The sequence below is a fragment of the Neomonachus schauinslandi genome, chromosome 2 (assembly GCF_002201575.2).
Source record: "Neomonachus schauinslandi chromosome 2, ASM220157v2, whole genome shotgun sequence".
NCBI classification, from domain to species: domain Eukaryota; kingdom Metazoa; phylum Chordata; class Mammalia; order Carnivora; family Phocidae; genus Neomonachus; species Neomonachus schauinslandi.
This window is the reverse complement of record NC_058404.1, coordinates 105784794-105808677: the sequence shown is the minus strand read 5'-3', so window position 1 is coordinate 105808677 and position 23884 is coordinate 105784794. Positions and strand designations below refer to the sequence as shown.

General features: G+C 36.9%; 1 protein-coding gene across 2 annotated transcripts in view; it reads left to right on the top strand.

Moving 5' to 3' along the window:
• LOC110575484 (bifunctional heparan sulfate N-deacetylase/N-sulfotransferase 3) overlaps positions 1–23884 on the top strand; it is a 160376-nt gene that overhangs the window by 38194 nt on the left and 98298 nt on the right. For both annotated transcript variants that reach the window (XM_021684466.1, XM_021684465.1), the window contains exons 2-3: positions 2980–3067; positions 10947–11101. In XM_021684466.1, coding sequence (XP_021540141.1) covers positions 2980–3067; positions 10947–11101 — 243 coding nt within the window. The remainder of the gene's footprint in view (positions 1–2979; positions 3068–10946; positions 11102–23884) is intronic.

Here is a 23884-nt window from a genome sequence, read left to right as displayed (position 1 = left end):
GCATAATGTTAGTATCTACCATCTGTTTCAGTATATCTTTTATGTGCTTCAGTGTTTGTTTCTAGAATGTCAAATAAATGTGTAAAATGCCAACTCAAACCTGCATAATCAGGTCTTGTTCAATAATTTGAATCAATGTATTCTAGTTGATTTAGAGGTTAGTTCACAGGTACATTATTTAGCTTCTAAGGCCTCAGAACAGGATAGGCTTGTTTGTTTGTTTTTTTTCTTATCAAGTATTTTAAGTTTTAAAAGGCAATCAAGAGTCACAAAGCAAAGTTCAAGTTCAAGTTTAGTTGGGGATTTTATTTTCAAAGAGACAAAAAGAAAAACTTCCCACTTTAAAGCACTGAACACACAAGAAATTATTTTAAAATGGATTTCAAATCCATATTTTAACCATTGAACAAAGTGAGTAGAATGAATAAATGAAGTAAGTAAGATGGATAAAGAAGAAGGTAAGATCAAAAGGGAAGGAAGAGCCAGCTAGAATGTTCAACAGGGGAGAAGTGAAAAAGAAGAAGGAGGGAGAAAGGCTGGAGGAGACTGAAGGTCAATAAAATGAAAAAAACAACTTTAAGTAAATGAGACAGATGATATAATTGTAATATATAATATATATGTATATATATATTATATATATATACAGGGGCGCCTGGGTGGCTCAGTCAGTTAAGCGTCTGACTCTTGATTTTGGCTCAGGTCATGGTCTCAGGGTCATGCGATCAGCCCAGCTTCTGGCTCTGCACTCAGTGGGGAGTCTGCTTGAGAGTCTCTGCCTCTGCTCCTCCCCTCCAATGTGCACGAGCGTACTCGCACTCTCTCTCTCTCCCCCTCTCCCCCAGCTCATGCTCTCTCTCTCTCTCAAGTAAATAAATCTTTTAAAATATATATACATATGTATATTATAATTGCTGATAATTATATCAACACCTAATATTTTATGCCACTTTTTAAAAAATGCTTATTAAGCCCTCCTGCATATATTACCTCTTTTATAATCCTCATCACAACTCTAGGAGTTAGATAATTGTCTCCACTCTAACAAATGAAGGGAAAATTTCAGAGAATATGAATTGTCTAACATCACTGACAATAACAACCATGTTAGTAGTAGTGATAGTGGCCGAAGCAATAATAGAGCAGCAACTAATAAATGCTGAGCAGCTATTATGTGCCAGTCACGGTGCTAAGAACATAAAAGTATGTCACCCTCACAACAGTGCTCTGAGATAATTATTATTATCCTACTTTACATGTGATGCATCTGAGGTTTGAAAATTTTAATAACATGCCCAATACTGAATAGGGGCAGATCTAGAATTCCAGCTGAGGCCATCTGACTCCCAAGTCTTAAATACCTTCGCTATAAGTCCCAGAGCTGGCACTTCAATCCATACCTTCCTATTCCATACCCTATGTTCCTTCCATAAGGACAGAAAGAGAAAGGCTCACACCTTACATCCAGGCGGCACCACTCCCCACCCCTTCACACAACAGGATTCTGGGTCCCACTATTTGTCACTGCTGAGCTGACCAAATTCTCCTTCCCCTGCCCAACCCATGCCAAGGCCTTGTGATGACAGAATCTAATGACAACTGCCATCCAATGACATTGCCATCATTAACCCTTTTGATACTTAGGCATGGAAATCCACAAACAGACCTGTCTTCCATCTTTGAGTGCCGTCAGAACCCACATATTTCCCAGTTCAGTTGTGCCATCAAAGGAAGTTGTTCAAGTAAACAGAGTAGTGATAGAAAAAAATTTAGATACCTAATTTTCAAAAACTTGTCATTGGTCAGATGAATTTAAATTTGAGATTCAGAAGTCCTCTTCCTGTTTTTACACAATAAGGAGAATCACTTATATGCACAGATAAGGCATACAATCATGGGGTAATCTCTGAATAAAAGGTATGTCTATTTATATCCCCAAAAAAGATTGAAATCTTGAACATTATGGGGCAAGGCTTCTGGGTGTCAGCTTTGCTACTAAAAAAAAGATTTGATTGTGGGCCCATCTATACTATGGAAAGAGGGGGAAAGAGTACCTCATATGGAATCAAGGAATCTATATCCTTAATCTACGATTCACCACTAATTTTATCTGTGAAAATGAGCAAGTCATCTCTCCTCAGTTTCCCTGTATGTAAACGAAGTGTTAACTAAGATCCTTTACAAATCTAACATTTAGTGTTACTTTCTGCCTAGTTGAAGTGGGTACTAAACTACCATAGTCTGTGTAGGGAGGATGGCAGGGAGAGAAGGAATAGAAGACTAGGAATTTAAATGAGAAAGAAAAGAAGGAGAAGGAATAAAAGAAGTCCATTAAAAATTCATAGCATGGTAAATACTTTATAAGATGTAACATTTAAAACCCTGTTTTAAAAGAGTTTTACTGTCAGAAGTAGGGGGTTTTGTTTGTTTGTTTTTTAATGAAAGGCCAAATTAGAGATGTACTTTATCGTGATATTCTCTTTAGAAGAACAGTCACTATCTTGTGGGAATCTAAGACTCAAAGATTGAAGTCTTGGATTTTGAAGACCAAAGACTTATCTGAGAAATAATAATGATTCTTTCAACATACGTTCGTGCATAGTTTCACTTAAAGAGTGTCCTTCTTCTGACAGTTGGTGATCTATGTCCCTGAGAAGTGAAAGGAGATATATTTTATGTACTAGATAATAATTCCTTTAATATATGCAGAATAAACTTTTCATGTAACTTCCTTTTTCTAGCTGACACTTTTTGCTGATTTATTGCAAGCTAAAGGATAAATATATGTATATGTTTACGTAATCTTGAAAGCATCTCTCTAGTTGTGAAGTGATAAAGACACTACTTTCCATCATTTAATTCTCTCATGTAATAAAGGACTAGTTTTACCCCTTGAATGCAAAAGGAAGATATCTTTTAAAACTTCTCAATGCCATTCTCTAACCTGATAATGTGTTTTTTTTTAACTGTGTATTTCAGGCCCTGCTTGACACTCAGAACCTTTTGCGTGCACAAATCACAAATTTTACGTTCAACCTGGGATTTTCAGGAAAATTTTACCATACAGGTAAGAAAAAGGAGGTTAATTATTCTCATAAGGCCTCTCTGACTACTCTACTTAAAAATTGTGACCCCTTCTCTTCATAACTTCCCACATTCCATGTCTCTCTCCATTTTTATTTTCTTCATATTACTCAATTCCACTTAATTATCATTTTTTAACCTTTACAAAATGTTGATGGTTTGAAAGTTTACTCACCATGTTATAATAGCCTAATGGCCTTCCTTTTCTACTGAACTATAATTTACATAGATAAAAGTACATAAGTAATAAGTGTAGTGCTCAGTGAATTTTCACAAGCCAGCATGCAGATCAAGAGAAAGAAGGGTACCAAATCCCCCCCACAACCCACCTTGTGCTTCCTCATAGTCACTAGCCTCCCTCAAAAAAATTGACTATCCTGACTTCTAATATCACAACTAGTTTGCATGGCTTTGAGATGTGTATAAAAGGAATCATACAGTATGGACTCTTCTATAGCCACATGTTTTGTTAAATATTATTCTGTTTTTACAGATATTATAGTTACATATAGTTGTATATATAGTTATATATATTATATATAGTTGTAATTCTTTCATTTTCATTACTTTATAGCATTCCATTGTTTGAATATACCAAAATTTCTTTATTCCATTCCTTTCCAATGTAGATGGTTGGGTTTTTTCCTAGTCTTTAGCTTTTTTTGGATAATCATGTTAAGAACATTTTTGTACCTGTCCTTCAGAGGACATAACTATTCTTTTCTGTTGACTGTCAACTAGAAGTAGAATTTTTAGTTATATAGCACACTTATGGCCAACTTTAGTAGGAAAATGCCAGTCTTTCAAAAATGGTTTTATCGATTTACATTCCCAACATTATATGAGTTTTCCTGTTATTCCACATTCTCACTAACATTTGATATTATTTGTCTTTTTAATTTTAGCCTTTCTGGTGAGCATGTAGAGATATGTTATGATTTTAATGTACATTTCTCTTATGAGCAGTGAAATTGAGCTTATTTCATGTATTTATTGGCTATTTGGATATCTTCTTTGTGAACTGAGACTTTTTTTTCCTATAGGGTTGTATGCTTTTACTTATTGATTTGTAGAAACTCTTTATATATTCTTTTTTTTTCTTTATATATTCTTAATGAGCCTTTTGTCATGTTGCAAATACTTTCTCCTATTGTGTGGGTTGTCTTTCATACTCCTAATGGTGTTTTTTGATGACCAAAAATACTTCATGTAGTCCAGTTCAACTTTTTGTTCCTTTAGTGGTCACCTTTTTGTGTCTTTTTAAAGACATCTTTGAATACTATAAGATCATAAAAAATATGTTCCTACATTCTTAAAACTTATAAATCTGAAATCCATCTGGAATTGATGTTTGTGTATGTGTGAGATACAGGTAAAGGTATCTTCTTTTTTCCATAAAGATATCTAATTGGCACCAAGTACTGAAATGACCTTCCTTTTCCCACCACACCTTAGTATCATCGTTGACATATATAACCATATGTCGACTCTGAATATCTGCTAGTGTAAGTTCTCCAATTTTGCTCATCTTCTTCAAGATTGCCTTGGAAATTCTTGGCCCTTTGCATTTTCATATAAATTTCAGCTTACCAGTATCCACAAAGAAACATGCTAGTATTTCAATTAAGATTGCCTTAAATCTATTCATTTGAGGGAGAGATGCCATCCTAAATATTGAGTCGTCCAGTCCTTGAGCACATTTAGGTCATCTTTAATTACACTTGATAAAACTTTACTGGTTTCAGATTTATTCTTTGGTGGAGTTTTTTGATGCAATAGCAGATAGTGTCTTATTTTTATTTCATTTTCCATTTCTTTGTTGGTGGTATGTAAAAACACAATTGATTTTGTGTACTGATCTTGTATCTAGCAATCTTGCTATGTTCACTTATTATTTCTATAGTTTGTAGACTATTTTTGGATTTCCTACCAACACATCATGTAATTTTTGGATATTAAAAATTGTCCTTCCTCCTTTCTGAGCCTTACGATTTTTTTTCCTTCCCTATTACACTAGCTTAGATCTCCAGTACAAAATTAAAGTGCTCATGGTGACACTCGTGTCTTATTCTGGACCTCAGTGGAAATCTTTCAGTAGATTTTTTCCTATTCTCAAGGGGAATTCTTTCAATAGACTACTTTGTAGACACTTTTTTTTTAAGATTTTATTTATTCATTTGAGAGTGAGAGCACACATGGGCGGGGGGGGCGGGGCAGAGTGAGAGGGAGAGCAGACTCCCCATCTAAGCCATCCAGGTGCCCCAGACCCTCTTTATTAGCTTAAGGAAGCTTCCTTCTATTCCTAAATGGCTAAGAGTTTTGTCATGAATGGGTGTTGAATGCACTTTGTCTTTAAATTATTTATCTGTTGGCTCTCTTCCCTTACTAAAACAAACACTCCATGAAGGCTTCACTATTGCAACACCAGCAACTAGGACAGTGGCTATTGAAAATGAATTAATGAACAAATGACTGAGTGAATATAAAATCACTTTTATTTTAACTATTAGTATTTTATGAAACAAGGTCAGAGAATAAAATTTGACCATGTTGCATTGTGAAAGAAAATCACTCTAAATATGAAGAATAATTAGAGGGGCGCCCGGCTGGCTCAGTCATTAGGCAGCTGCCTTCAGCTCAGGTCATGATCCCAGGGTCCTGGGATCAAGCCCCGCATCGGGCTCCCTGCTCCACAGGAAGCCTGCTTCTCCCTCTCCCTCTCCCCCTGCTTGTGTTCCCTCTCTCGCTGTGTCTCTCTCTGTCAAATAAGTAAATAAAATCTTTAAAAAAAAAAAAAAAAGAATAATTAGAAACTTTCTTTCCCAGACATAATAGAAATAGGAAAAAACACTTGTGGCAACTTATTTTTTGCCCAATGCTAAATGCTAAAGAATGACTCTAGCCAATTGCTCTCCTTCCTTTTTGTTTCTGAAAGATTTGTCCTCTTTCCTTAATTGGGCACTTCCCACAGCTAACAGTAAGAATGTCCAATACCTAAGCCAAGGAAAGTAGAACACAGAACAAAGCCAAGGCTTGAAGGGCTCTTATCTGCGCATGATACGAAAGCGTCTATAAAAACTTAGCTAGGGTTATCTAAAACTAATACAATCATTTTTTAGTGGGAACAGATGTAAAATTTAATACTCTGAATCTTTCAGAATGAGAAATTGTAAAGTTTAATTGAATTGCATTGTCTTCCTTTCTAAATGAGTAATTCCTTTTCCTATTAAAAATTCTATTTTATTCAATCTTGAAGGGAAGGAGAAAAATAGCACTATCATAATAGTAAGACTTTCTTTCCAGAGAGGGTTCCATCTTGTTTGATATATTTTAGTTTTTGAAGGGTTTGTGCATTTTGAAACATAAAGAGATGAAGGAAATAAAATCATAGTTCCCTTTCAGTGAGCAACGCCTTATCGTAGGTACTTAGCTAAGCACTTTTCATGCACCTTTTCAATGAAGCCTAGGAGTTAAAGAATATGTCACCTTGTTTTCTAGATAAGAATGTAGAAACTGGGGTGCCTGGGTGGCTCAGTCATTAAGCGTCTGCCTTTGGCTCAGGTCATGATCCCAGGGTCCTGGGGTCAAGCCCCACATCGGGCTCCCTGTTTATTGAGCCTGCTTCTCCCTCTCCCTCTGCCTGCCGCTCCCCCTGCTTGTACTCTCTCTCTACCTCTCTGTCAAATTAATAAATAAAATCTTAAAAAAAAAAAAGAATGTAGAAACTTAGAGGAGCCCAAGGTCATATAGCTAGTTAAGTGTCAAAAATAGTCTTAACTTTAGGTCAGGCAGAGCCCAAGTTTTATGCGTTAGATAAACTAGATTTTTATTGCTTAATTGGCAATCCTTGATAAAGGAAGCTGAATGGCAAAGGGTTCCTTCCCCTTATCTATAGGTTCTTTAGGTTTGTATATTTCCCCAAATCATGGAGAACCAACAGTATTGGTAAATTCTAACTAAATCACAGAATTAATTAACAGTGTGAAGAGCAATGTTATATTGAATTAGTAAATGATGATCTTATTTCTAAATTCTGAATTTGGTCAGTTAATGATAGTTAAGGGCCCTGAATTTGGAGTTGTTTAATCTGGGTTAGAATTTATAGGTTGGAGAATAAAATTTGACCATGTTGTGTTGTGAAAGAAAAGCACTGTAAATACTAAGAATAATTAAAAGCTTTCTTTGCCAAACATAATGGAAATATAAGAAAATACTCCTGGCAACTCAACTTTTTGTCCAATGCTGAATGTTAAACAATGACTCTAGCCAGTTGCTGTCTTTCCTTGTTGTTTCTGAAAGATTCCTCCTCTTTCCTTACTTGAGCACCTCCCACAACTCAAAATAAAAATTCCCAGTAAGAAATGAGGTTCTGTCCCAACCTTGTCAGTGACATGGGACAAATTATTTCACCTTTCCAAATATCAGTTTCCTTATTTGAAGAATAGAGTTAGCAGTGGTCCTTATCTCATAGGGTTTTAGTGAGAATTAAATGAGATGATGCTTATAAAACAGTTAACACAATGCTTGACAAAAGGTAGTGTCTCAATCAATGATGTTTTAAAATATTATGGTAGGAAAAACAAGATAAAATACTGAAGAGACATAAGTTATTTAAGTAGATACATAATAAAATAATTTGCAATAACCTTATAAGATCTCAGTGTAGTTTTGTAACAACTTAAAATCGAGGAATTTGACTTCTAGTTCTCCCTTCCTTCAGTTCTAACAAAGGTGGACAAAGTCAGGAGATAAAAGGGTGGCAAGTACCCAGGGCATCCAACCACAGCTATGTTTCAATTGCTTTTTATCATAATGTTTAAAGTAATAAGCAATAGACACTTGTTCTCAATATAGTTAATTCTGATGGAAAACATCCCCAAAGTAGGATCAAATGAAATCAGATCAGAAAGAGTTATAAAGAAAAAGGAAAAGGCATACATTTATGCCTACTATGAATCTATATAAATCTATCAGAGGGTGAATATCATTTGTCTAATTCCTGTGTGATTCAAATATATGAATATTTTAATAGCAGATTTTACCATGATATTCAGGAAAGGAAAACAAATGCCTGCACTATCCTTCCAAAGCTACCTTTCCACTGTCCTGATAAAGAAACTTTGGGTGAAGTCCAACTAGAAAAATGAACAAAAGAGAAATGAGAAGAAAGATGCAGGGAAAGATAGAAGTTATAGGGGGCAGAGGATAGAGATTTAAAGCAGTAGAGGGGTGCCTTTTCACAATCTAGGAAATGTCATCTCTACCCACATTCAGTTTATACAGAGGAGTGGAAGTCGGGAATGCACTGATTACTGGGAAACCCCAAGAGACTTATGCCTGTTTTCAAAGGAAAGTAAAACTGCAATAAGTAACTGATGGTAATCTTAACTAATATGGTATCCTGAGGATATACAAAATGTTAAGAAAGAGGAGAGTCTCTTGGGTGTAAGTAGAGAAGTTTAATTGTGGGGAAACTAGATTACATCATCCTTATGTCAAAAAAACCATATAGGGAAGCATCACCAGTCAATGTAACAAATGCTTCTTCACCATGGCCACCATATTTATCACCGAAAAGGTAGCAGGACCCAAGACCCTGCAATGATTGGGGTCATCAGAGATTCTAAATCCTGAATCCATATAGTCCTCTTCCTTTGTATTCCTCTCTAGAAGTTTTCCCTGAACTGTAAAATAATCACTCAGAAGCCCCAAGAATGCTTTTGCTGGTGACTCACTAGTCAGGCTAGTCAGTTAATATGATGGTGTGGTCAGTTCTTGAACACAGTGTCCCATCTGCCACATAACACCCAGGTGAGACCTTCCACCACACTGTCATGCAGTATTATCATGGAAAAAAATAAAACTCAAGGAGACCCACAAAAGACACAAGGAGAACAGGAGTAGGAAACATAAAAAGAAAGGAAAAAGGCATTTTAGATTACCCAATATGTGCCAGGATTATAGTGCCACTTCCTTCCCCAAAAGAATAAAATAGGTATTGCTATCTGTCTTTTACCTACATAAATACAGACATTAAAGGGGTTATGTGACTTGCCCACAATCACACAATTCAAATGTGTTGGGAGCTACAAATAAACTAAAAACTTCTAATTCTAAAGGCTCTCCTTGTTCCACAATATTATGGTAACATGAACGTGTGATGAAGAGGAAAATATTAGGGAACTAAAACAGATTCAATTTAAAGGTGCCCTTTATATATAAAGGAAAAAGTTTCTTCATATCAGCAGAGTATTTAACCATGTAAAAGTGAAATTAAAATCTGTCCTTTTGAAGAATTATGTGATTCCACTCATTCTACCTTACTAATCCTTGTTCTCCCTGTGCTGCCTCATGCCATGCTTTTATCTTTGGTAAGTCACTTTCACTGCCCAGTAAACCACAGGGATCTGATTCTTTCCTGCCAGTGGGCTCTGCCTTCCTTCTCTCAGGAAAATGAAGAGAAGAGCAGTAGTGACAGGCACTGGGCTTAGTTGCCTGGGCGAGAGGAGCAGTCTGCCCTCCATCTGTAGCCTGTAGGGCACTATTGAAACCAGTCATATCAGAAAAATGAAATTTTTTTCAAGATTTTATTTATTTATTTTTCAGAGAGAGAGAGCACAAGCAGGGGGAGCGGCAGGCAGAGGGAGAAGCAGGCTCCCCACCGAGCAAGGAGCCCAATGCGGGACTCGATCCCAGGACCCTGGGATCATGACCCGAGCCGAAGGCAGATGTTTAACTGACTGAGTCCCCAGAAAAATGAAATTTTTGAAATATGAGAGAATATTTTCTCCACACAGAGGGAACATCATTTGAAGAACCTACTATTCTATATTCTAGGAGCTTGTTAGATTCAGTGTTGTGGCTGAAATTTAAGTGTGGTTGCCTAACTTTGTGATGATTAATATCATCTTCTGATATTCCAGGATAGTAGTGAGGCACCCTCTACTGCTCTCATTTCATGCTTTAGTAAAGAAACCGAGAGAGTCCTATCCCCCCTCAAGTTAAGAAAATTGAGGAATTTCCCACACTCAACTAAACTGCAGGTCAGGAAAAATGGAGGAAATAAAACATGCCCAAATAGGAAAAATAAGAAGAATGACAACAGGGCTGACTCTCAAGGAAATAGGAGTTTCTTGACGGGAAATTTGCTTCCAGGAACATGAGAGAAAGAACAAGCATGAGAAACATGAGTACCACCAAGGAGCTGCTTGTCTTGTTTTACTATGACTTTACCACTTTCCAGCCTCTTTCATCCTTTCTCCTCTCTTCCCTTCAATTTTCTCTAATTTTCCAAATAACAATTCTTACATTTCCTTTTTTCCTCCTTGTTTATGCCTTAGTTTTCACTAAATACTGAGTAGCTTCTTCTCAGAGCCAATGATGAACCCAAATAAATTATGGAATTATTTTATTGTGACTGTGGTGTCACAACCCATGTCAGAATGACCTGCTGCTGGAGATCTGCCACTCATTTCTTTATTCACATTCCCTTGATTCCATTTCCTACTTATCTCCCCATTCTCTCTAAACTACAGATTATACAAAGACACTGAAAGAGTTCTAATGTCCTTGGGAATGCTTGTGTATTTCCATTTTGCAGTAATTTTATACCCATGTCTCATGTTGAAAAACTTTTTTAAAAGAGTTTTGTCACAGTCTCTGGTTCTTCCCTGAGTAATAGGTTTTTCTTTGCTACATTTCATGTTCAAAGCCTTCTATGATCAAAGAAAGTACAAGTGGTGTCTTCTAAATACATATATGCGAGTACATAACTGGATGGATGGATGGATGGATGGATGGATGGATGGATGGATGGGCAGATAATCATTGTAACTGGAATTAACAATCTTTTTTCCCTGAAGGAACTGAAGAGGAAGATGAAGGGGATGACCATCTTCTGGGGTCTGTGGATGAGTTTTGGTGGTTTCCTCATATGTGGAGCCATATGCAACCCCACCTCTTCCATAATGAGTCATCTTTGGTGGAGCAGATGATTCTCAACAAAAAATTTGCCTTAGTAAGTAACTCACTTTGAATATTACATTGAGCTAGCGTACACTGGCATTAGAACAACTTGGTATTGCAGCCTTTCATGATGTAACTTCTGAATTTGTATTGCATGCTCAATACTATGCCTAGTGCTTTGAGGGTCTAATTTACGAAAAAAATTCACAGGGATGGAGTTAGGATGGTGGAGATGTAGGGGACCCTAAGCTTGCCTGGTCCCTCGAATACAGCTAGGTCGTTATCAAATCATTCTGAACACCTGCAAAATCAATCAGAGATCTGAGAAAAGAAATGCTGCAATTCTACGAGTAGAAAGGCGACCACTCTATGGAAGGTAGGAGGTGCAGAGACTTGAATCTGGGGTGATATATCTGAGGATACGGCGGAGGGGAGGGAGCCTGCTTAAGGAGGCTACCACAAGGTATTGTAAGCAGCGGAACACAAAATTGAAATTTTAGAAGTCTGCTACAGGGATGTCCTGGGCTTAAAGGTGCTCAGGTGGTAAAGTGGGGTGGAATCCCTGTGACAGGATCCCTGGGGTCACAAGAAGAACGGGGGTGCCTGGGTGCAGCAGAGTTCCCAGGCAGCGGAGTGGGGAAGCAGCTGAGAACAGTGAGTCTAAGTGCCAGCTCTCTGCTCAGTGTTGCCATAAACTGCAAACCGCTGCACAGTCGTGTGACCGCTTTCCTGACAGTGGTCCAGCAACAGGCAGAAGCATGGCAAGACCCTCTCTCTCCCCGGGGAGGAACAGTGCAGATCCGCACTGCAGGAGTCCTTAAAATTTGGAGTTTTGAAATTCAGTCATGTGCCTGAGATAAAAACGCTCGGTCACAGGCTGGGTGAACAGAGAGTTCAGAAACCAGGGAGACCAGAGTGACTGACTACTTTTCTTTGAGGGCTCACTGAAGAGCAGGGGGGCGTGCATTTTCAGCTCCCAGGCTGGAGAGCAGGGGACAGCCATATTCATCCCACCCATCAGTGCTGAAAGCCTTCAGGGAACAAAACAGCGCCAGAGTGGAATCCGGAGCTGCTTACAGCCCAGCCTTCTAGCAAGAGAGGCACATGTGCAAGAGGGCAAGTGCACCTGAGAATCTGTGCAAAAGGCCCTTCCCCCAGAAGACCAGCAGGAACAACTGGCTAACACCAAGCTTACTGATCATAGAGGCCTGCAAAGCTTCAGCTCTTGGGGAAAACAGTATATAGCATTCATTGTTGTTGTTTTTTTTTATTATTCTTTAGTCTTTCAGTATTATTTTTTCAGTTATTCTCTTATTTTTTCAATTAATTTTTTATTCTTTTATAATTTTTATTTTTATATATGTTATATATATTATTTTTGTTTCCTTTCATTGTATTTTATTTTTGTATATATATAAATTTTCTTTCTTTCTTATTTTGGGATCTCATTTCTTTTAACAAGCAGACCAAAATACACCCAGTCTAGTTCTTTGCTTTGTTTTGTTTCTTGTTTTTTTCTTGTTTTGTTTTTGTTTTTTTCTGGTTTGTTTTTTATCTGTTGTTGTTATTGTTGTTTTTTCTCTTTCTTTCTTATATTCTTTTCTGGACAAAATGATGAGCTAGAGAAATTCACCACCAAAAGAAAGAACAGGAGGTAGTACTCACTGCCAGGGATTCAATCAATATGGATATAAGTAAGATGTCTGAACTAGAGTTTAAAATAATGATTATAAAGATACTACCTGGGCTTGAGAAAAGCATAGAAGACACTAGAGAATCCCTTACTGTAGAAATAAAAGAACTAAAATGTAGTCAGGCCGAAATTAAACATGCTGTTACTGAGATGCAGTCCCAAAGGGAGGATATAAAAACAAGGATGAATGAGGCAGAAGAGCGAGTCAATGATATAGAAGATAAAATGATGGAAAATAGGGAAGCTGAAAAGAAGAAAGAAAACTACTGGATCACAAAGGGAGACTTAGAGAACTCACTGATCCCATAAAGTGAAATAATATCTGGGTAATAGGGGTCCCAGAAGATAAGGTGCAGGAGAGAGAGGCAGAAGGTTATAGCAGCATCCACAATAGCCAAAATATGGAAAGAGCCCAGATGTCCATCGACAGATGAATGAATAAAGAAGACATATATATAATGGAATATTACTCAGCCATCAAAAAGAATGAAATCTTGCCATTTCCAATGACATGGATGGAGCTACAGTGTATTGTGCTAAGCGAAATAAGTCAGAGAAAGACAAATACCATATGATTTCACTCATATGTAGAATTTAAGAAACAAAACAGATGAACAGAGGGGAAAGGAAGGGAATATAAAATAATATGGAAATAGAAAGGGAGGCAAACCATAAGAGATGCTGAACTCTAGGAGACAAACAGGGTTGCTGGTGGGGAGGTGGGTGGGGGAAGGGGTGATTGGGTGATGGGCATTAAGGAGGGTACTCGATCTCATGAGCACTGGCTGGTATATCCAATTGATGAATCACTAAACTCTATCCCTGAAAGTAATATTATAGTATATGTTAACTAAATTGAATTTAAATAAAGAGTTTAAAAAAGAAAAACTTCACAAGACACTCACAAGACTTACCTATATGACAGTTTAGTCAGAGCTCATAAGACATGGCTCCCTCTTCTGGAAGGAGCTTCTTGCTATACCAGGAAGGCAAAATATGCACATAAAACAATCCTCCAACAAAATAAGATATTCCATGACCTGGTGCTAAACTGTACAGATATAAAACCCCACAGTTCAGAGAAATAAGTGTCACAGGAAGTGGCCAGGAAAATGTACTTATGGAAATAGGATTTTAGGAACACCTAAAATAAGGATAAGATTTACATGTCAGTAAGAACTGGAGTGCAATGAGGATGAGGGAAAAGACCAGGTAGGAGACCATAATGGGGGGACAAGGTAATGAAGACTCGAGCCAGGAAGGTAATGGAAATGAGAAGAAAACCATTTAAACACATTGCAAACACATATGTTATAGTGATGAAACATTCATGTGACTGATACACTGTTTTATACTGAAGGGTTTCTGATTCCTGACAGGGAAATTTACAGTAAAAGTCCTAGTAAGTACAGTATTCAAGAAAATGTGCTTGTAATCAGCAGGATGGTATATGGTGATTCACAAGCCAATACAGCATTAGTTTTTGTTTTTGTTTTTAAGATTTTATTTATTTATTTGACAGAGAGAGATAGCAAGAGCAGGAACACAAGTAGGGGGAGTGGGAGAGGGAGAAGGAGGCTTCCCGCTGAGCAGGAAGCCCAATGCAGGGCTCGATCCCAGGACCCTGGATCATGACCCAAGCTGAAGGCAGATGCTTAATGACAGAGCCACCCAGGTGCGCCAGTATTTATGTTTCTATGAATAATACTAATGGGTACACAAACACATGGGAAGACTCCAGACAGGCAGTTGTCTATTTACCCAGCATTCTCCCACCCTGGGCAGGGAGTGCCTTGGGGAAGGAACTATATTCTGTTCATCACAGTATGGCAGTTCCTGTATCATGAAGGTAACTCAATAAGTATTTGTAGCATAAATGATCAAGGCAACAGAAATTACCACTCAAAAAGGATTTGAAATGTAATATATTTTATTTATTATAGCCTTTTTTCTTATTTGAAAACCATAAGGCTGATATTACAATGTTCATAAGTTATATTGTGAATAATTCTAAAACCATCAAATCATGTTTCTAAGCAAATCCTACTAATTGTAGACTTAGCCCAGTGTGCAAAATGAATTAAAATACACAACACTGGTTAATTTAAGTATGATTTTGAAAAACTCTAAAATATAATTGCTCCCTTGACAAACAGAAAATGTTTTACCAGAGATTTAAGGTCCTGACCCCATAACTAGAAATGATTGATTTGAAATATAACAGTTCAACTTTGAGGTTTCCCCACATATATGCCTTTCCCAACATTATAGTCCTTAAACATTATAGTTCCCTGTATTATATGTTCTTACACATTATAGTTCTATTTATCACACACCTATCCTTAACATATTTCACCCTAAAATGGCATAAGAGATTGTGGTTGTCAATCTGTGGTAACAAGAGTAAGGGTTATGTCTCCCTAGGCCGGCCACCTGGCCATATAACTTAGCTTTTTGGTTACTCAGCATTTCAGAGTACTGGACTCACTTATCATGGAGTCATATTCTATATAAACTGACAGAGCCAAGATGTTTGGATAGTCAATCCCCATGGTACCTTACTTAAATGTGTACAAGGTTAGAATTTATAAAATACATTTTTTTCTTGAGGATATGGGAGACCAAACACTTTATGGATAGCATTAGGAGCCCATACTTGTTTTTGAATTTCAGTGACTGCCCAAAACAGATACGCAGTTTCAAGTGCACCACGGCCATCCATTGACATTTTGTCAAGAAGATGAGAATAGTCCTCCATACCAATATTGTGAAAATGTTCTGATAGAATTTTCAAACTCTTGTGAGATGAAGAGCCTCCTTTTTCCATCACGGGATATAAACAAAATGGTAAACAGCATGTAAGAGTGTGTAAACATTGTCTCAATTTTTAATGGAGAGCACTAAAAACTCTATCTCAACCTAGCAAACATTAATTTTGTCATCTTCAGAAGTCTAAGACTTGCTGATATAAGCAACATTAATCAGCAAGAAAGGATGTGAAGAAGAAAATTACTTTGTATTTTCTTCTTTAATCTGTGGAGAAAGAAAGGAATTTGTGAAAGAAGAAAATACATAAATAGAGTGAAAGAAAGTACTAATAAAAAATTAAAAACTGGGAAGTAAGCAGGGAGGTTTTTGTTGTTTGTTGTTGTTTTTGGTTGCTTTCAAAAGAAAACAGCTTATCAAGGCAGATTTGATGAATGACATGACATTCATTGCTATCTATATTCCTGTGCCACTAAAAAAGTATCTAGATAATAGGTGTTCTATTATTACTTGAATGAATGAATCAATGAATATTATGTTTGTACTTAAAACAAGTGTAAATACTTAAAGTATACCTAGTAAGAACAGACATGCACAGGAATTACACACATTTTTTAAGAATGCTCAACTAAAAAGCATCATGAATTGAAAGAATAATTCAAACACATGGGAGGACTCCAGCCAGGCAGTTGTCTATTCACCCACACTGAAATTTGGTCATTCTCACTCCTCACTCAAGGGCCAGGCAAAGGACATTTTCTTTGAAATATCATTCCTAACTACAGGTTGACAACCCAAATTATGGTCCTCAAGGCATAGAGAACAGTCGCAGAGGGTATTCAGAAATAGGCCAAATGTGTTCTTTAATGTTAATCAAATATAGGACCCATGGATTTCTTTTTGTCAGGAAAGGACAGACAAGAAAAAAGACTAAATCCAGGACCAGTCCCTCCCAGCCATAACCACGTGAAAGAATATGCATGTAAAGCGATTGCGAACAGTGATTAGAACCTAACAAACAGTAAATAGCAGCTGTTGTTTTTATCATCATTATATATTCAGTATCAGAAAACTGCCGTCTTCACTTGTTGCCTAGGCTCCTCAGGTATTTAGAGTGACAGGTAAGAGGAACAAAAATCCTCAAGGTTAAAAGCTTATTCTCTATTGTGATGACATTTGGTTCATGTGAATTCTATACATCTTCTAAACAAATGTTAACTCTTTCACTTCCCATTAAGGCATTAGGGTTACAAAGCTGCTTTGCTGTTAAATGTAAAGCGATAAGGAGAAAAGGGTTTTAGTTTTTTATATATTCTGTATTATTTCCTTTAATTCTTAAAACAACCTTGAATTATAGGTATATTTATTCTCACTTTATAGATAAGGAAACTGAAAATCAGAGAAATACAGTGACTCACTCAGGATTATAAAGCTCACTAGAGGTAGAATTAAGCCCAGAAATCCAGGTCTTCTAAAACTGTATGAATTCTAACACACCCCTTCCCCCCAGGCTTTCTCACTAGTCTGTCAACCCAACTCAAAGGAGTAAGTCTAGATTTCCCTTCTGCCTGGTAATCCAAAGGAATATTTGGTAATTCTGATAACATAAGAGAAATTGAGAACTAGAGGTGGGTCTCCTAAGGCAACTTTTCCCTGAGGTTCCCTAAGATCGGCAGAGTTTCTAAAATGTTGGGAAAGGAGACAAACAACTAAATCTGAGCCTTTCCACATGAATGAGTATCTTTTGTCACGGATAGAGAGGCTACTTTAATTCAATGGAAACTATTCTGGAGGAAATTTTGCCTCAACTCTCAACTCACTGGATGAAAAAAGCAAAAGCTTAACCTGTGCTGATAATAGCGCATGTCTAAATTAGGTAACGTCCTGCTTTTCTCCACCAGCTTGGAGGCTCTGAATTTTAACATGAGCAGGAGTGTTTCTCCCAGGGAAGGAACTGAACGAACATACAAAGAAGCAATGTGTTGCTCTGGGAGCAACTGGGTATTCAAACAAGATCGGGATCTCAGGGATGAAATTCAACATTCAAATGAGTGATTGAATTAGAAAACATTTATTTTTCCAACTAAGAGAATCTGAGACTGTGATGTAAAACTCTTTTGTTTGAGCATTCTCTATCACCATCTATATAGCCAAACACCTGTTATTTTCACTGAGTTTTAGCAAATGCATCTGATCTATTATCCTTTTGCACAATGTGGACACTTCTGTCTCACAAGGGAATTTGATGTCCATTTTAATTTAGCTTTGAAAGCTCTGTCTAATAGCTTATTATGGAAGGTCAAGTAAATCCTTTAAGCAAACTTGCATTTGATGGTTACAGCCACCAGGAAATACAGCTTTAGAGGCAGATTAGAAAATATTTTTAGGTATCAAATATGGGCTAATTCAGGTATTAAAATGAAATGTTCACAAGTGTGGGTTTTTTTGAAAGGTACTATATCTGAGGCAAGGATTAACTGTAACATTTGTTAATAAGCTAACACAGTTTGAAATATCTATCGTATAGCTTTTAGAATTGGACAAAATTTCATTCAATAAGTAAATAACTTACTGCTTTTAAGCCTCAAAAAATCATCAAGATACATACTCTCAATTGAAGAATTAGATCTAACATTTTTGGTAAATTATGGTGGCTTAATTTTAATGATAAAATAATTAGAAATTTTCACCATAGAACTCAATGCCAATATCAGATAATACTTAACACTGTTACAGACAATAGTATTAGTAGTGGTAGAACAATGTTTCTGATCCTGAAAACATAAAACCTTGCTGAGGATTGTACTTTTTTACTGCATTATCATTATTCCTTCAAATAGTGTCCTCTGCCCCCCTTCTTTTCCAAGTTCAGCAGAACTGCTAATTCACATTAGCTGAAATGTCTATTGTCAAGTGAGCAACTTTTTAGATTAGTGAGCACATTAACTTTTCTAATATGGAAATAAAGATAATAGTATCAAAATGTAATTTAAAATATACTGAAAGACTTGCTGGCTTAAGGAATATATGATAATCTTTTAATTAGTTTGCTTGCCAGCTAGAAAATGAATGAATTCCATCATTTTCACTTCAGTGAAGCACTTTACAAAAAGACACATAAGGTTTTTATTTTATTGATATTGAAAACAAAGCACAATTCTGGTGGTCCTAATAGAAACAGAGTTCAAATCAGGATGTAAAAGTCTACCCTGAGCTGGTAAACCACTTCTCGAGTTATCCAAGTAGCACAGTTTAAGAAAGCCACTAGCCATTACTCAGGGCATGATGACTAATAAGGTGACATCTATAATTTACATCATAAAAAGGAACTTGGTAAGGACAAGAGACAGAAGAGGAGACCAAGGGATATATTATCAGAACTAATATTCAACATAAAAGTTCTAATATGGCCATGCCAGTTGATTCCAATATTGAAATGTGTCAGTGCTACTACCCTTACCCCCCGCTAACCTCAGACCCTCCCCCAGGACGTCCCAAACCTCCCAACTGCTCAGCAACTAAAGGGGCCTGGCTCCGAGTCGCCAGCATCCCTCTCCAGCTCTATGGCAGGCAACAGTTCTGAGTGATCAGTTGCAGAGAATGCTGGCTGGTAAATATTTTGAATATTACCCCCTGAATATAATCAGTTGTATGATTTACAAGGAACTTGAATGAGTGTACTCAGAAGGTAAGTTATAGAAGAGGAAGACAATCCTACACATTCAAGTAGAGTTGTTCTTCTAATCTAGGTAGTTGTGTACACAGAATGGTGATTGACACCTAGTAGGGGCTCAATGTTTGGTAGATGAAAATATAAATAAATATTGTTCTGGATCTTAAGATTAGATCATTATTGTTTAAAATTGTAGGTTTTATTATTATTTGGGTATGGTGAGATCATCAGATCAGAAGACTGCCATTGAAAAGATAGCTTGATATTCACAGTTCCCAAAGAGGAGAGAGCACACCACACCATCCAGGGCACCATGGGGTAGCACTAGAGTCAATCAAGAAACAGAGTAAGGGGAATGCATGGGCAAGAGCCTTTACTGTGGTTTCTACAGGAGAGGCAAGACAAGGCAGGGTAAACAGGTTTAGGATTGGCTGGTTGGATGACAATTTCAGCAATCACTGTTGTAAAGGGACTCTTCCTAATTGTGTTATACCTGGCCAGGAGGTGATTACGGCAGGCAGGGAGGAGCAGCTCAGCTTACGAAGGAAGTAGTTGAGAGGAGGGAGCCCGAACTGGTTGGTTTGCACTCGAAGAACATGCTCTTGGGTAGGTGTTTAATTATCTCTAGGAATTGGATAGGCAGTCTTTGCAGGGTCGGCAAGCTCTCAGATGTCAAAGCATCAGAAATATAGAAAATAAAAAGGCATGATTAATACCGTTACATATGCTTCTGTCTAAGTTATGTATCTTGAAGCATTCCATAGGTTTTCAGATCCCCTCATCATCCCAGTTGCCATAAGTGTACAACCTCCAACTCGTCAATCTGCTTCCCAATATATGTTGCCCCAAGTTGACCATTATTAGAACAGAAAACAGTAAAACATTTTTCTCTTCATGTACACTTTATTCCTATTTATGTAGTCAAAGATCACATTTTTTAAACCATCATATCATATCTGTGTCTGCCCATGAGCTATTTAGTAAGTCTTCAGGTATTTGTTTTTGGCCAATAGATTTTGTTAACTAAATGCTAGCGTTGAGATTAAAACTGTCCCTTTAACATTTCATATTTGTTATGTGTTCAGTGTTCCAGTCTATCGACACATTTATAAAGATTGATTCTGTTATTTAACATGCATTACATCTTTCCTAGCTTTGTGTCATACATATATCTTACAAGTATATTTTGTCAGTATGATTTGCGCATCTTCATCAAGTTATTGATCAAGTTGAACAGGCTCAGAATAGCATGTCTTAAGTTAATCAAAAATCTATACTTTTTTTTAATTACCTTAAAGTGTGCTCTTCTGAACCTGGAGAATATTGAAATACTTTAGTATATAATACTTTACAGTTTAGTTCATCAGGTCTTTCATCTAAGTTTATGTTTATACCATCATATATATTTTGAAAAGCTGTTCTCTTTGATAGGGAAAGTAGAATCAGAAGATACTGGACATTTCTGCTTTCTACCCTGATCGTCAAAGTATTTCAGCCACCCCCTCTCCAACTGTGAACATGGAATGATATTTCTTGTGTATCTTTTGCTGATTAGAGTTGTTTTTAATTAGCAATTTATGGAAAATAAACTCACTTTGAACTTTAGTCTCCTTCACTTAATTTTTTTACCTTTTCTGCTTATTTTGTTCTGTTGATTTTTTTCATCCTTGGTTATGTGCACTTCCTTTCATCTCATGTACCTGTTTTAAACCCTGGTCTCTGTGAGGGCCCTGTAAGTAGTTAGTTTCTATAGACAATAGCTAATAATATTGACTCTTCAATATGTGGCTGGAACTCTTAATTAATAATCTTATTTTTTCTCTTATTAATCATATTTAATCCTGCCCCTGCTGGTGTTCTCTCTCGCTCGCTCGCTCTCTCTCAAACGAATAAATAAAAAATCTTAAAGAAAATTTAATCCTCATCACAACCCTTCTGATGTCATCTCCATTTTATAGAAAACAAAGTTGATATTTGAAGAGGTTTAGTAATTGCTCCAAACCACACAGCTAAGCCACAGATCGGGCACTTGAATTCAGAGGTTTCTGACTCTTAATCACTATGTTAAATAGATGTTTTCTTCCTTGTTTTGAATAATTATAATTCTGTGAAGAACTGTATTTTTTTGAATCCCCTATCCCTCTTTAGCTATACTCCTAGCAATTGCTTCACACTTTTTCATCAGAATGTTTTAGAATCTGCTTTCCTAAGTTGAAATTTCATATATAATTACTTTCAGAATTACACGTTTTAAGCACTTTGAACTCCAAGATGACACTGTCATCTCCTTCCCAGAGTTCTGTCACTTCCACATAGACTGTAGAATCACAGAACATTAGAGTGGGAGTATTGAGGATGGAGAGGAGCAGAGAGACTGGAGGTAAGTAGACAAATTGGATTACTATGAAAGTAATTAAGGAAGAAGAAATAAAGACCGACTTTAAACCAACAGAAGTAAGATTATAAAGGAGAGCAATGTGAAAACTATTTCTGAAATAGAATCAATAGGGCTTCTTATTGGATGGATGATGAGGAAGCAAAAGGTAGTAACAGGTCAAAAATAACATCAAGGTTGGGGCTTCCCAATTTTCTATCTGTGCATACTTATTTAAAGTATGCAAGTATGAACTGCTGCTTTTCCTTAAAAACTGAATTTCACCTACGTGAGGACACCAGCTCCTGCCCATTCCTACAGTGGCACAGCATTTTTCCTCATTTAGATGGATACATCATTACACTTTTGAAAGTGGTTTTGATTACCTCAGGAACTTTGAATCCTTTTCTTTGTAAATGCCTTTCCGGATTACCTTTTTCTATTCTATAGGAAAACTTCATCCTCCCTAACAAGCTGGAGAATGTGGAAAACTATTCTTCAATTCCTTTCCTTTATCTCTAAAAAAAAAAAAAAAAAATTCTACATTGCATCTCCAACGCATATAGGGTGATTTAAACTGGTTTTATAAAAAGAAAAATAAATTTAGTACATGTCCTACATGAAAATAGTCCCTCAGTGCCCAAATTTATTTGGACACAAAATGAACTCAAAGCCTTTATGAATTCTCCAAGAAATTCTTACTGGTGGGCTGGAGTCAGATGTGGGGATGGAGCTGGGGAAAGGTTTATTTCCAGATCCACGCATGCTGCTACTAAATTTTCACTGCTCCTTCCTTTTTGGGCGTCTTACATTTAGTTAAAATGGAAGGGGCATTTGTTTTCTGAGAGGTGATTATAAACGTGGCAGGGATGGAAGTGATGGCAAGAGAGGATATGACAGTAAAGTCCGCTCAAATGCTAACCTTGCACCTGCTTTGACATTTTCATATCTCCCACTCCGTGTCCACAGTCATTCAACAATTTCTATGAGCTCTTTCTTTGCACCATATCCTGCTCCATTTCAAAACTTTCTATCCCCACTCCACTTCCACATTTTTCATCCTGCACCTGGATCATTGCAGCAACATCCAAACTAACCTCCTTAATTCTCCATTCTTTCCCTTTAATTTATGCTCAGATCAGGGAACAGTGAGAAACTTGAAATTCTATTATTCCATTGCCCTACGTGAAACAGAACCTTGCATTTCAGTTAGAAAGCTTCTAGACTCTCCACATGAAATGTAGGAAGAGAAATCTGAGCCTCCAGGTAATTACCACACACTGTGCTTAGTGCTTTTCACGTGTCCTCAGTTAATATCCTCACAACCACTTGTGAAGGCTGATCAGCCCCATATTGAAAGTGCAGAAAGTGAGGCTCAGAGCGCTTAAATAATTTTCCTTAAATCACACAGCCAGGGAAAAGCTGAGAAAGGATTTGACCCCAGGCCTATCAAGCTCTAAAGCCCAAAAAGTCAGATTTTAATATTCTGAATTTGTGTAAAATAACTCTCTAGAGAAGTAATAACACTCTGATTATAAGGTTTTGGTAACGGCAGTCAATATCAGTATCGATGGCATGGTTGCTGCTGTCACCGGAACCTTATAATCAGAATTACTTTTCACCATGTTTTTCTTTTAAATAGCTGTTTATATAATTTATGTGATTTCTTGTGTTTGTGCAGCCAGCACCACAAGTGTTAACTGTCCTGGTGGCTATTTTAAATACCAGAGGGCATGCAGTAGTTATAACAAAGAGCAATATCAACTTTTCTCTTCTTTCTGGAATATTAAACTTCAATTAAAATTGGTACAATACAGACTTAAAGAGTCCTACTGTAATCAAACCTGTGCAGTTTCGGAAAGATTAAACGTGCTTGCAAGTACCTTGGGAATTTGAGCCTGTCCCTGAATTGTTTATAGCTCTATTACCTCTCAAGGACCCCGAAGGTCCACATAAAGCTCATCACTTCACACTCTGAGAAAGCTGGATTAAACTAAACCCTCCAATTCCTCTATTGTCTCTCCAGATAATTTTATTTTTGGTTATTTTGCTACAGCATTAAAAAAAATCTTCATAAATTCATTTTTGATATTTCTACAAACTCCTTCATGTGTTTACTTGAAGAAATTCCAGCAATTCAAAAAAAAAAATGAGCCTAGCCTATGCAAGGTACAAGTGTTTTCATTCCTTTGAGCATTCTTACAAAAGTACACCCTTTAGTGGTGTGTTTACTTATGAAACGCTCAACAATGATATGACGACACTTCAGAAATTCTGAAGGGAACTCGAAGAGAGGAAAACATTATGCTCTGTTAAATAGAAACTTACT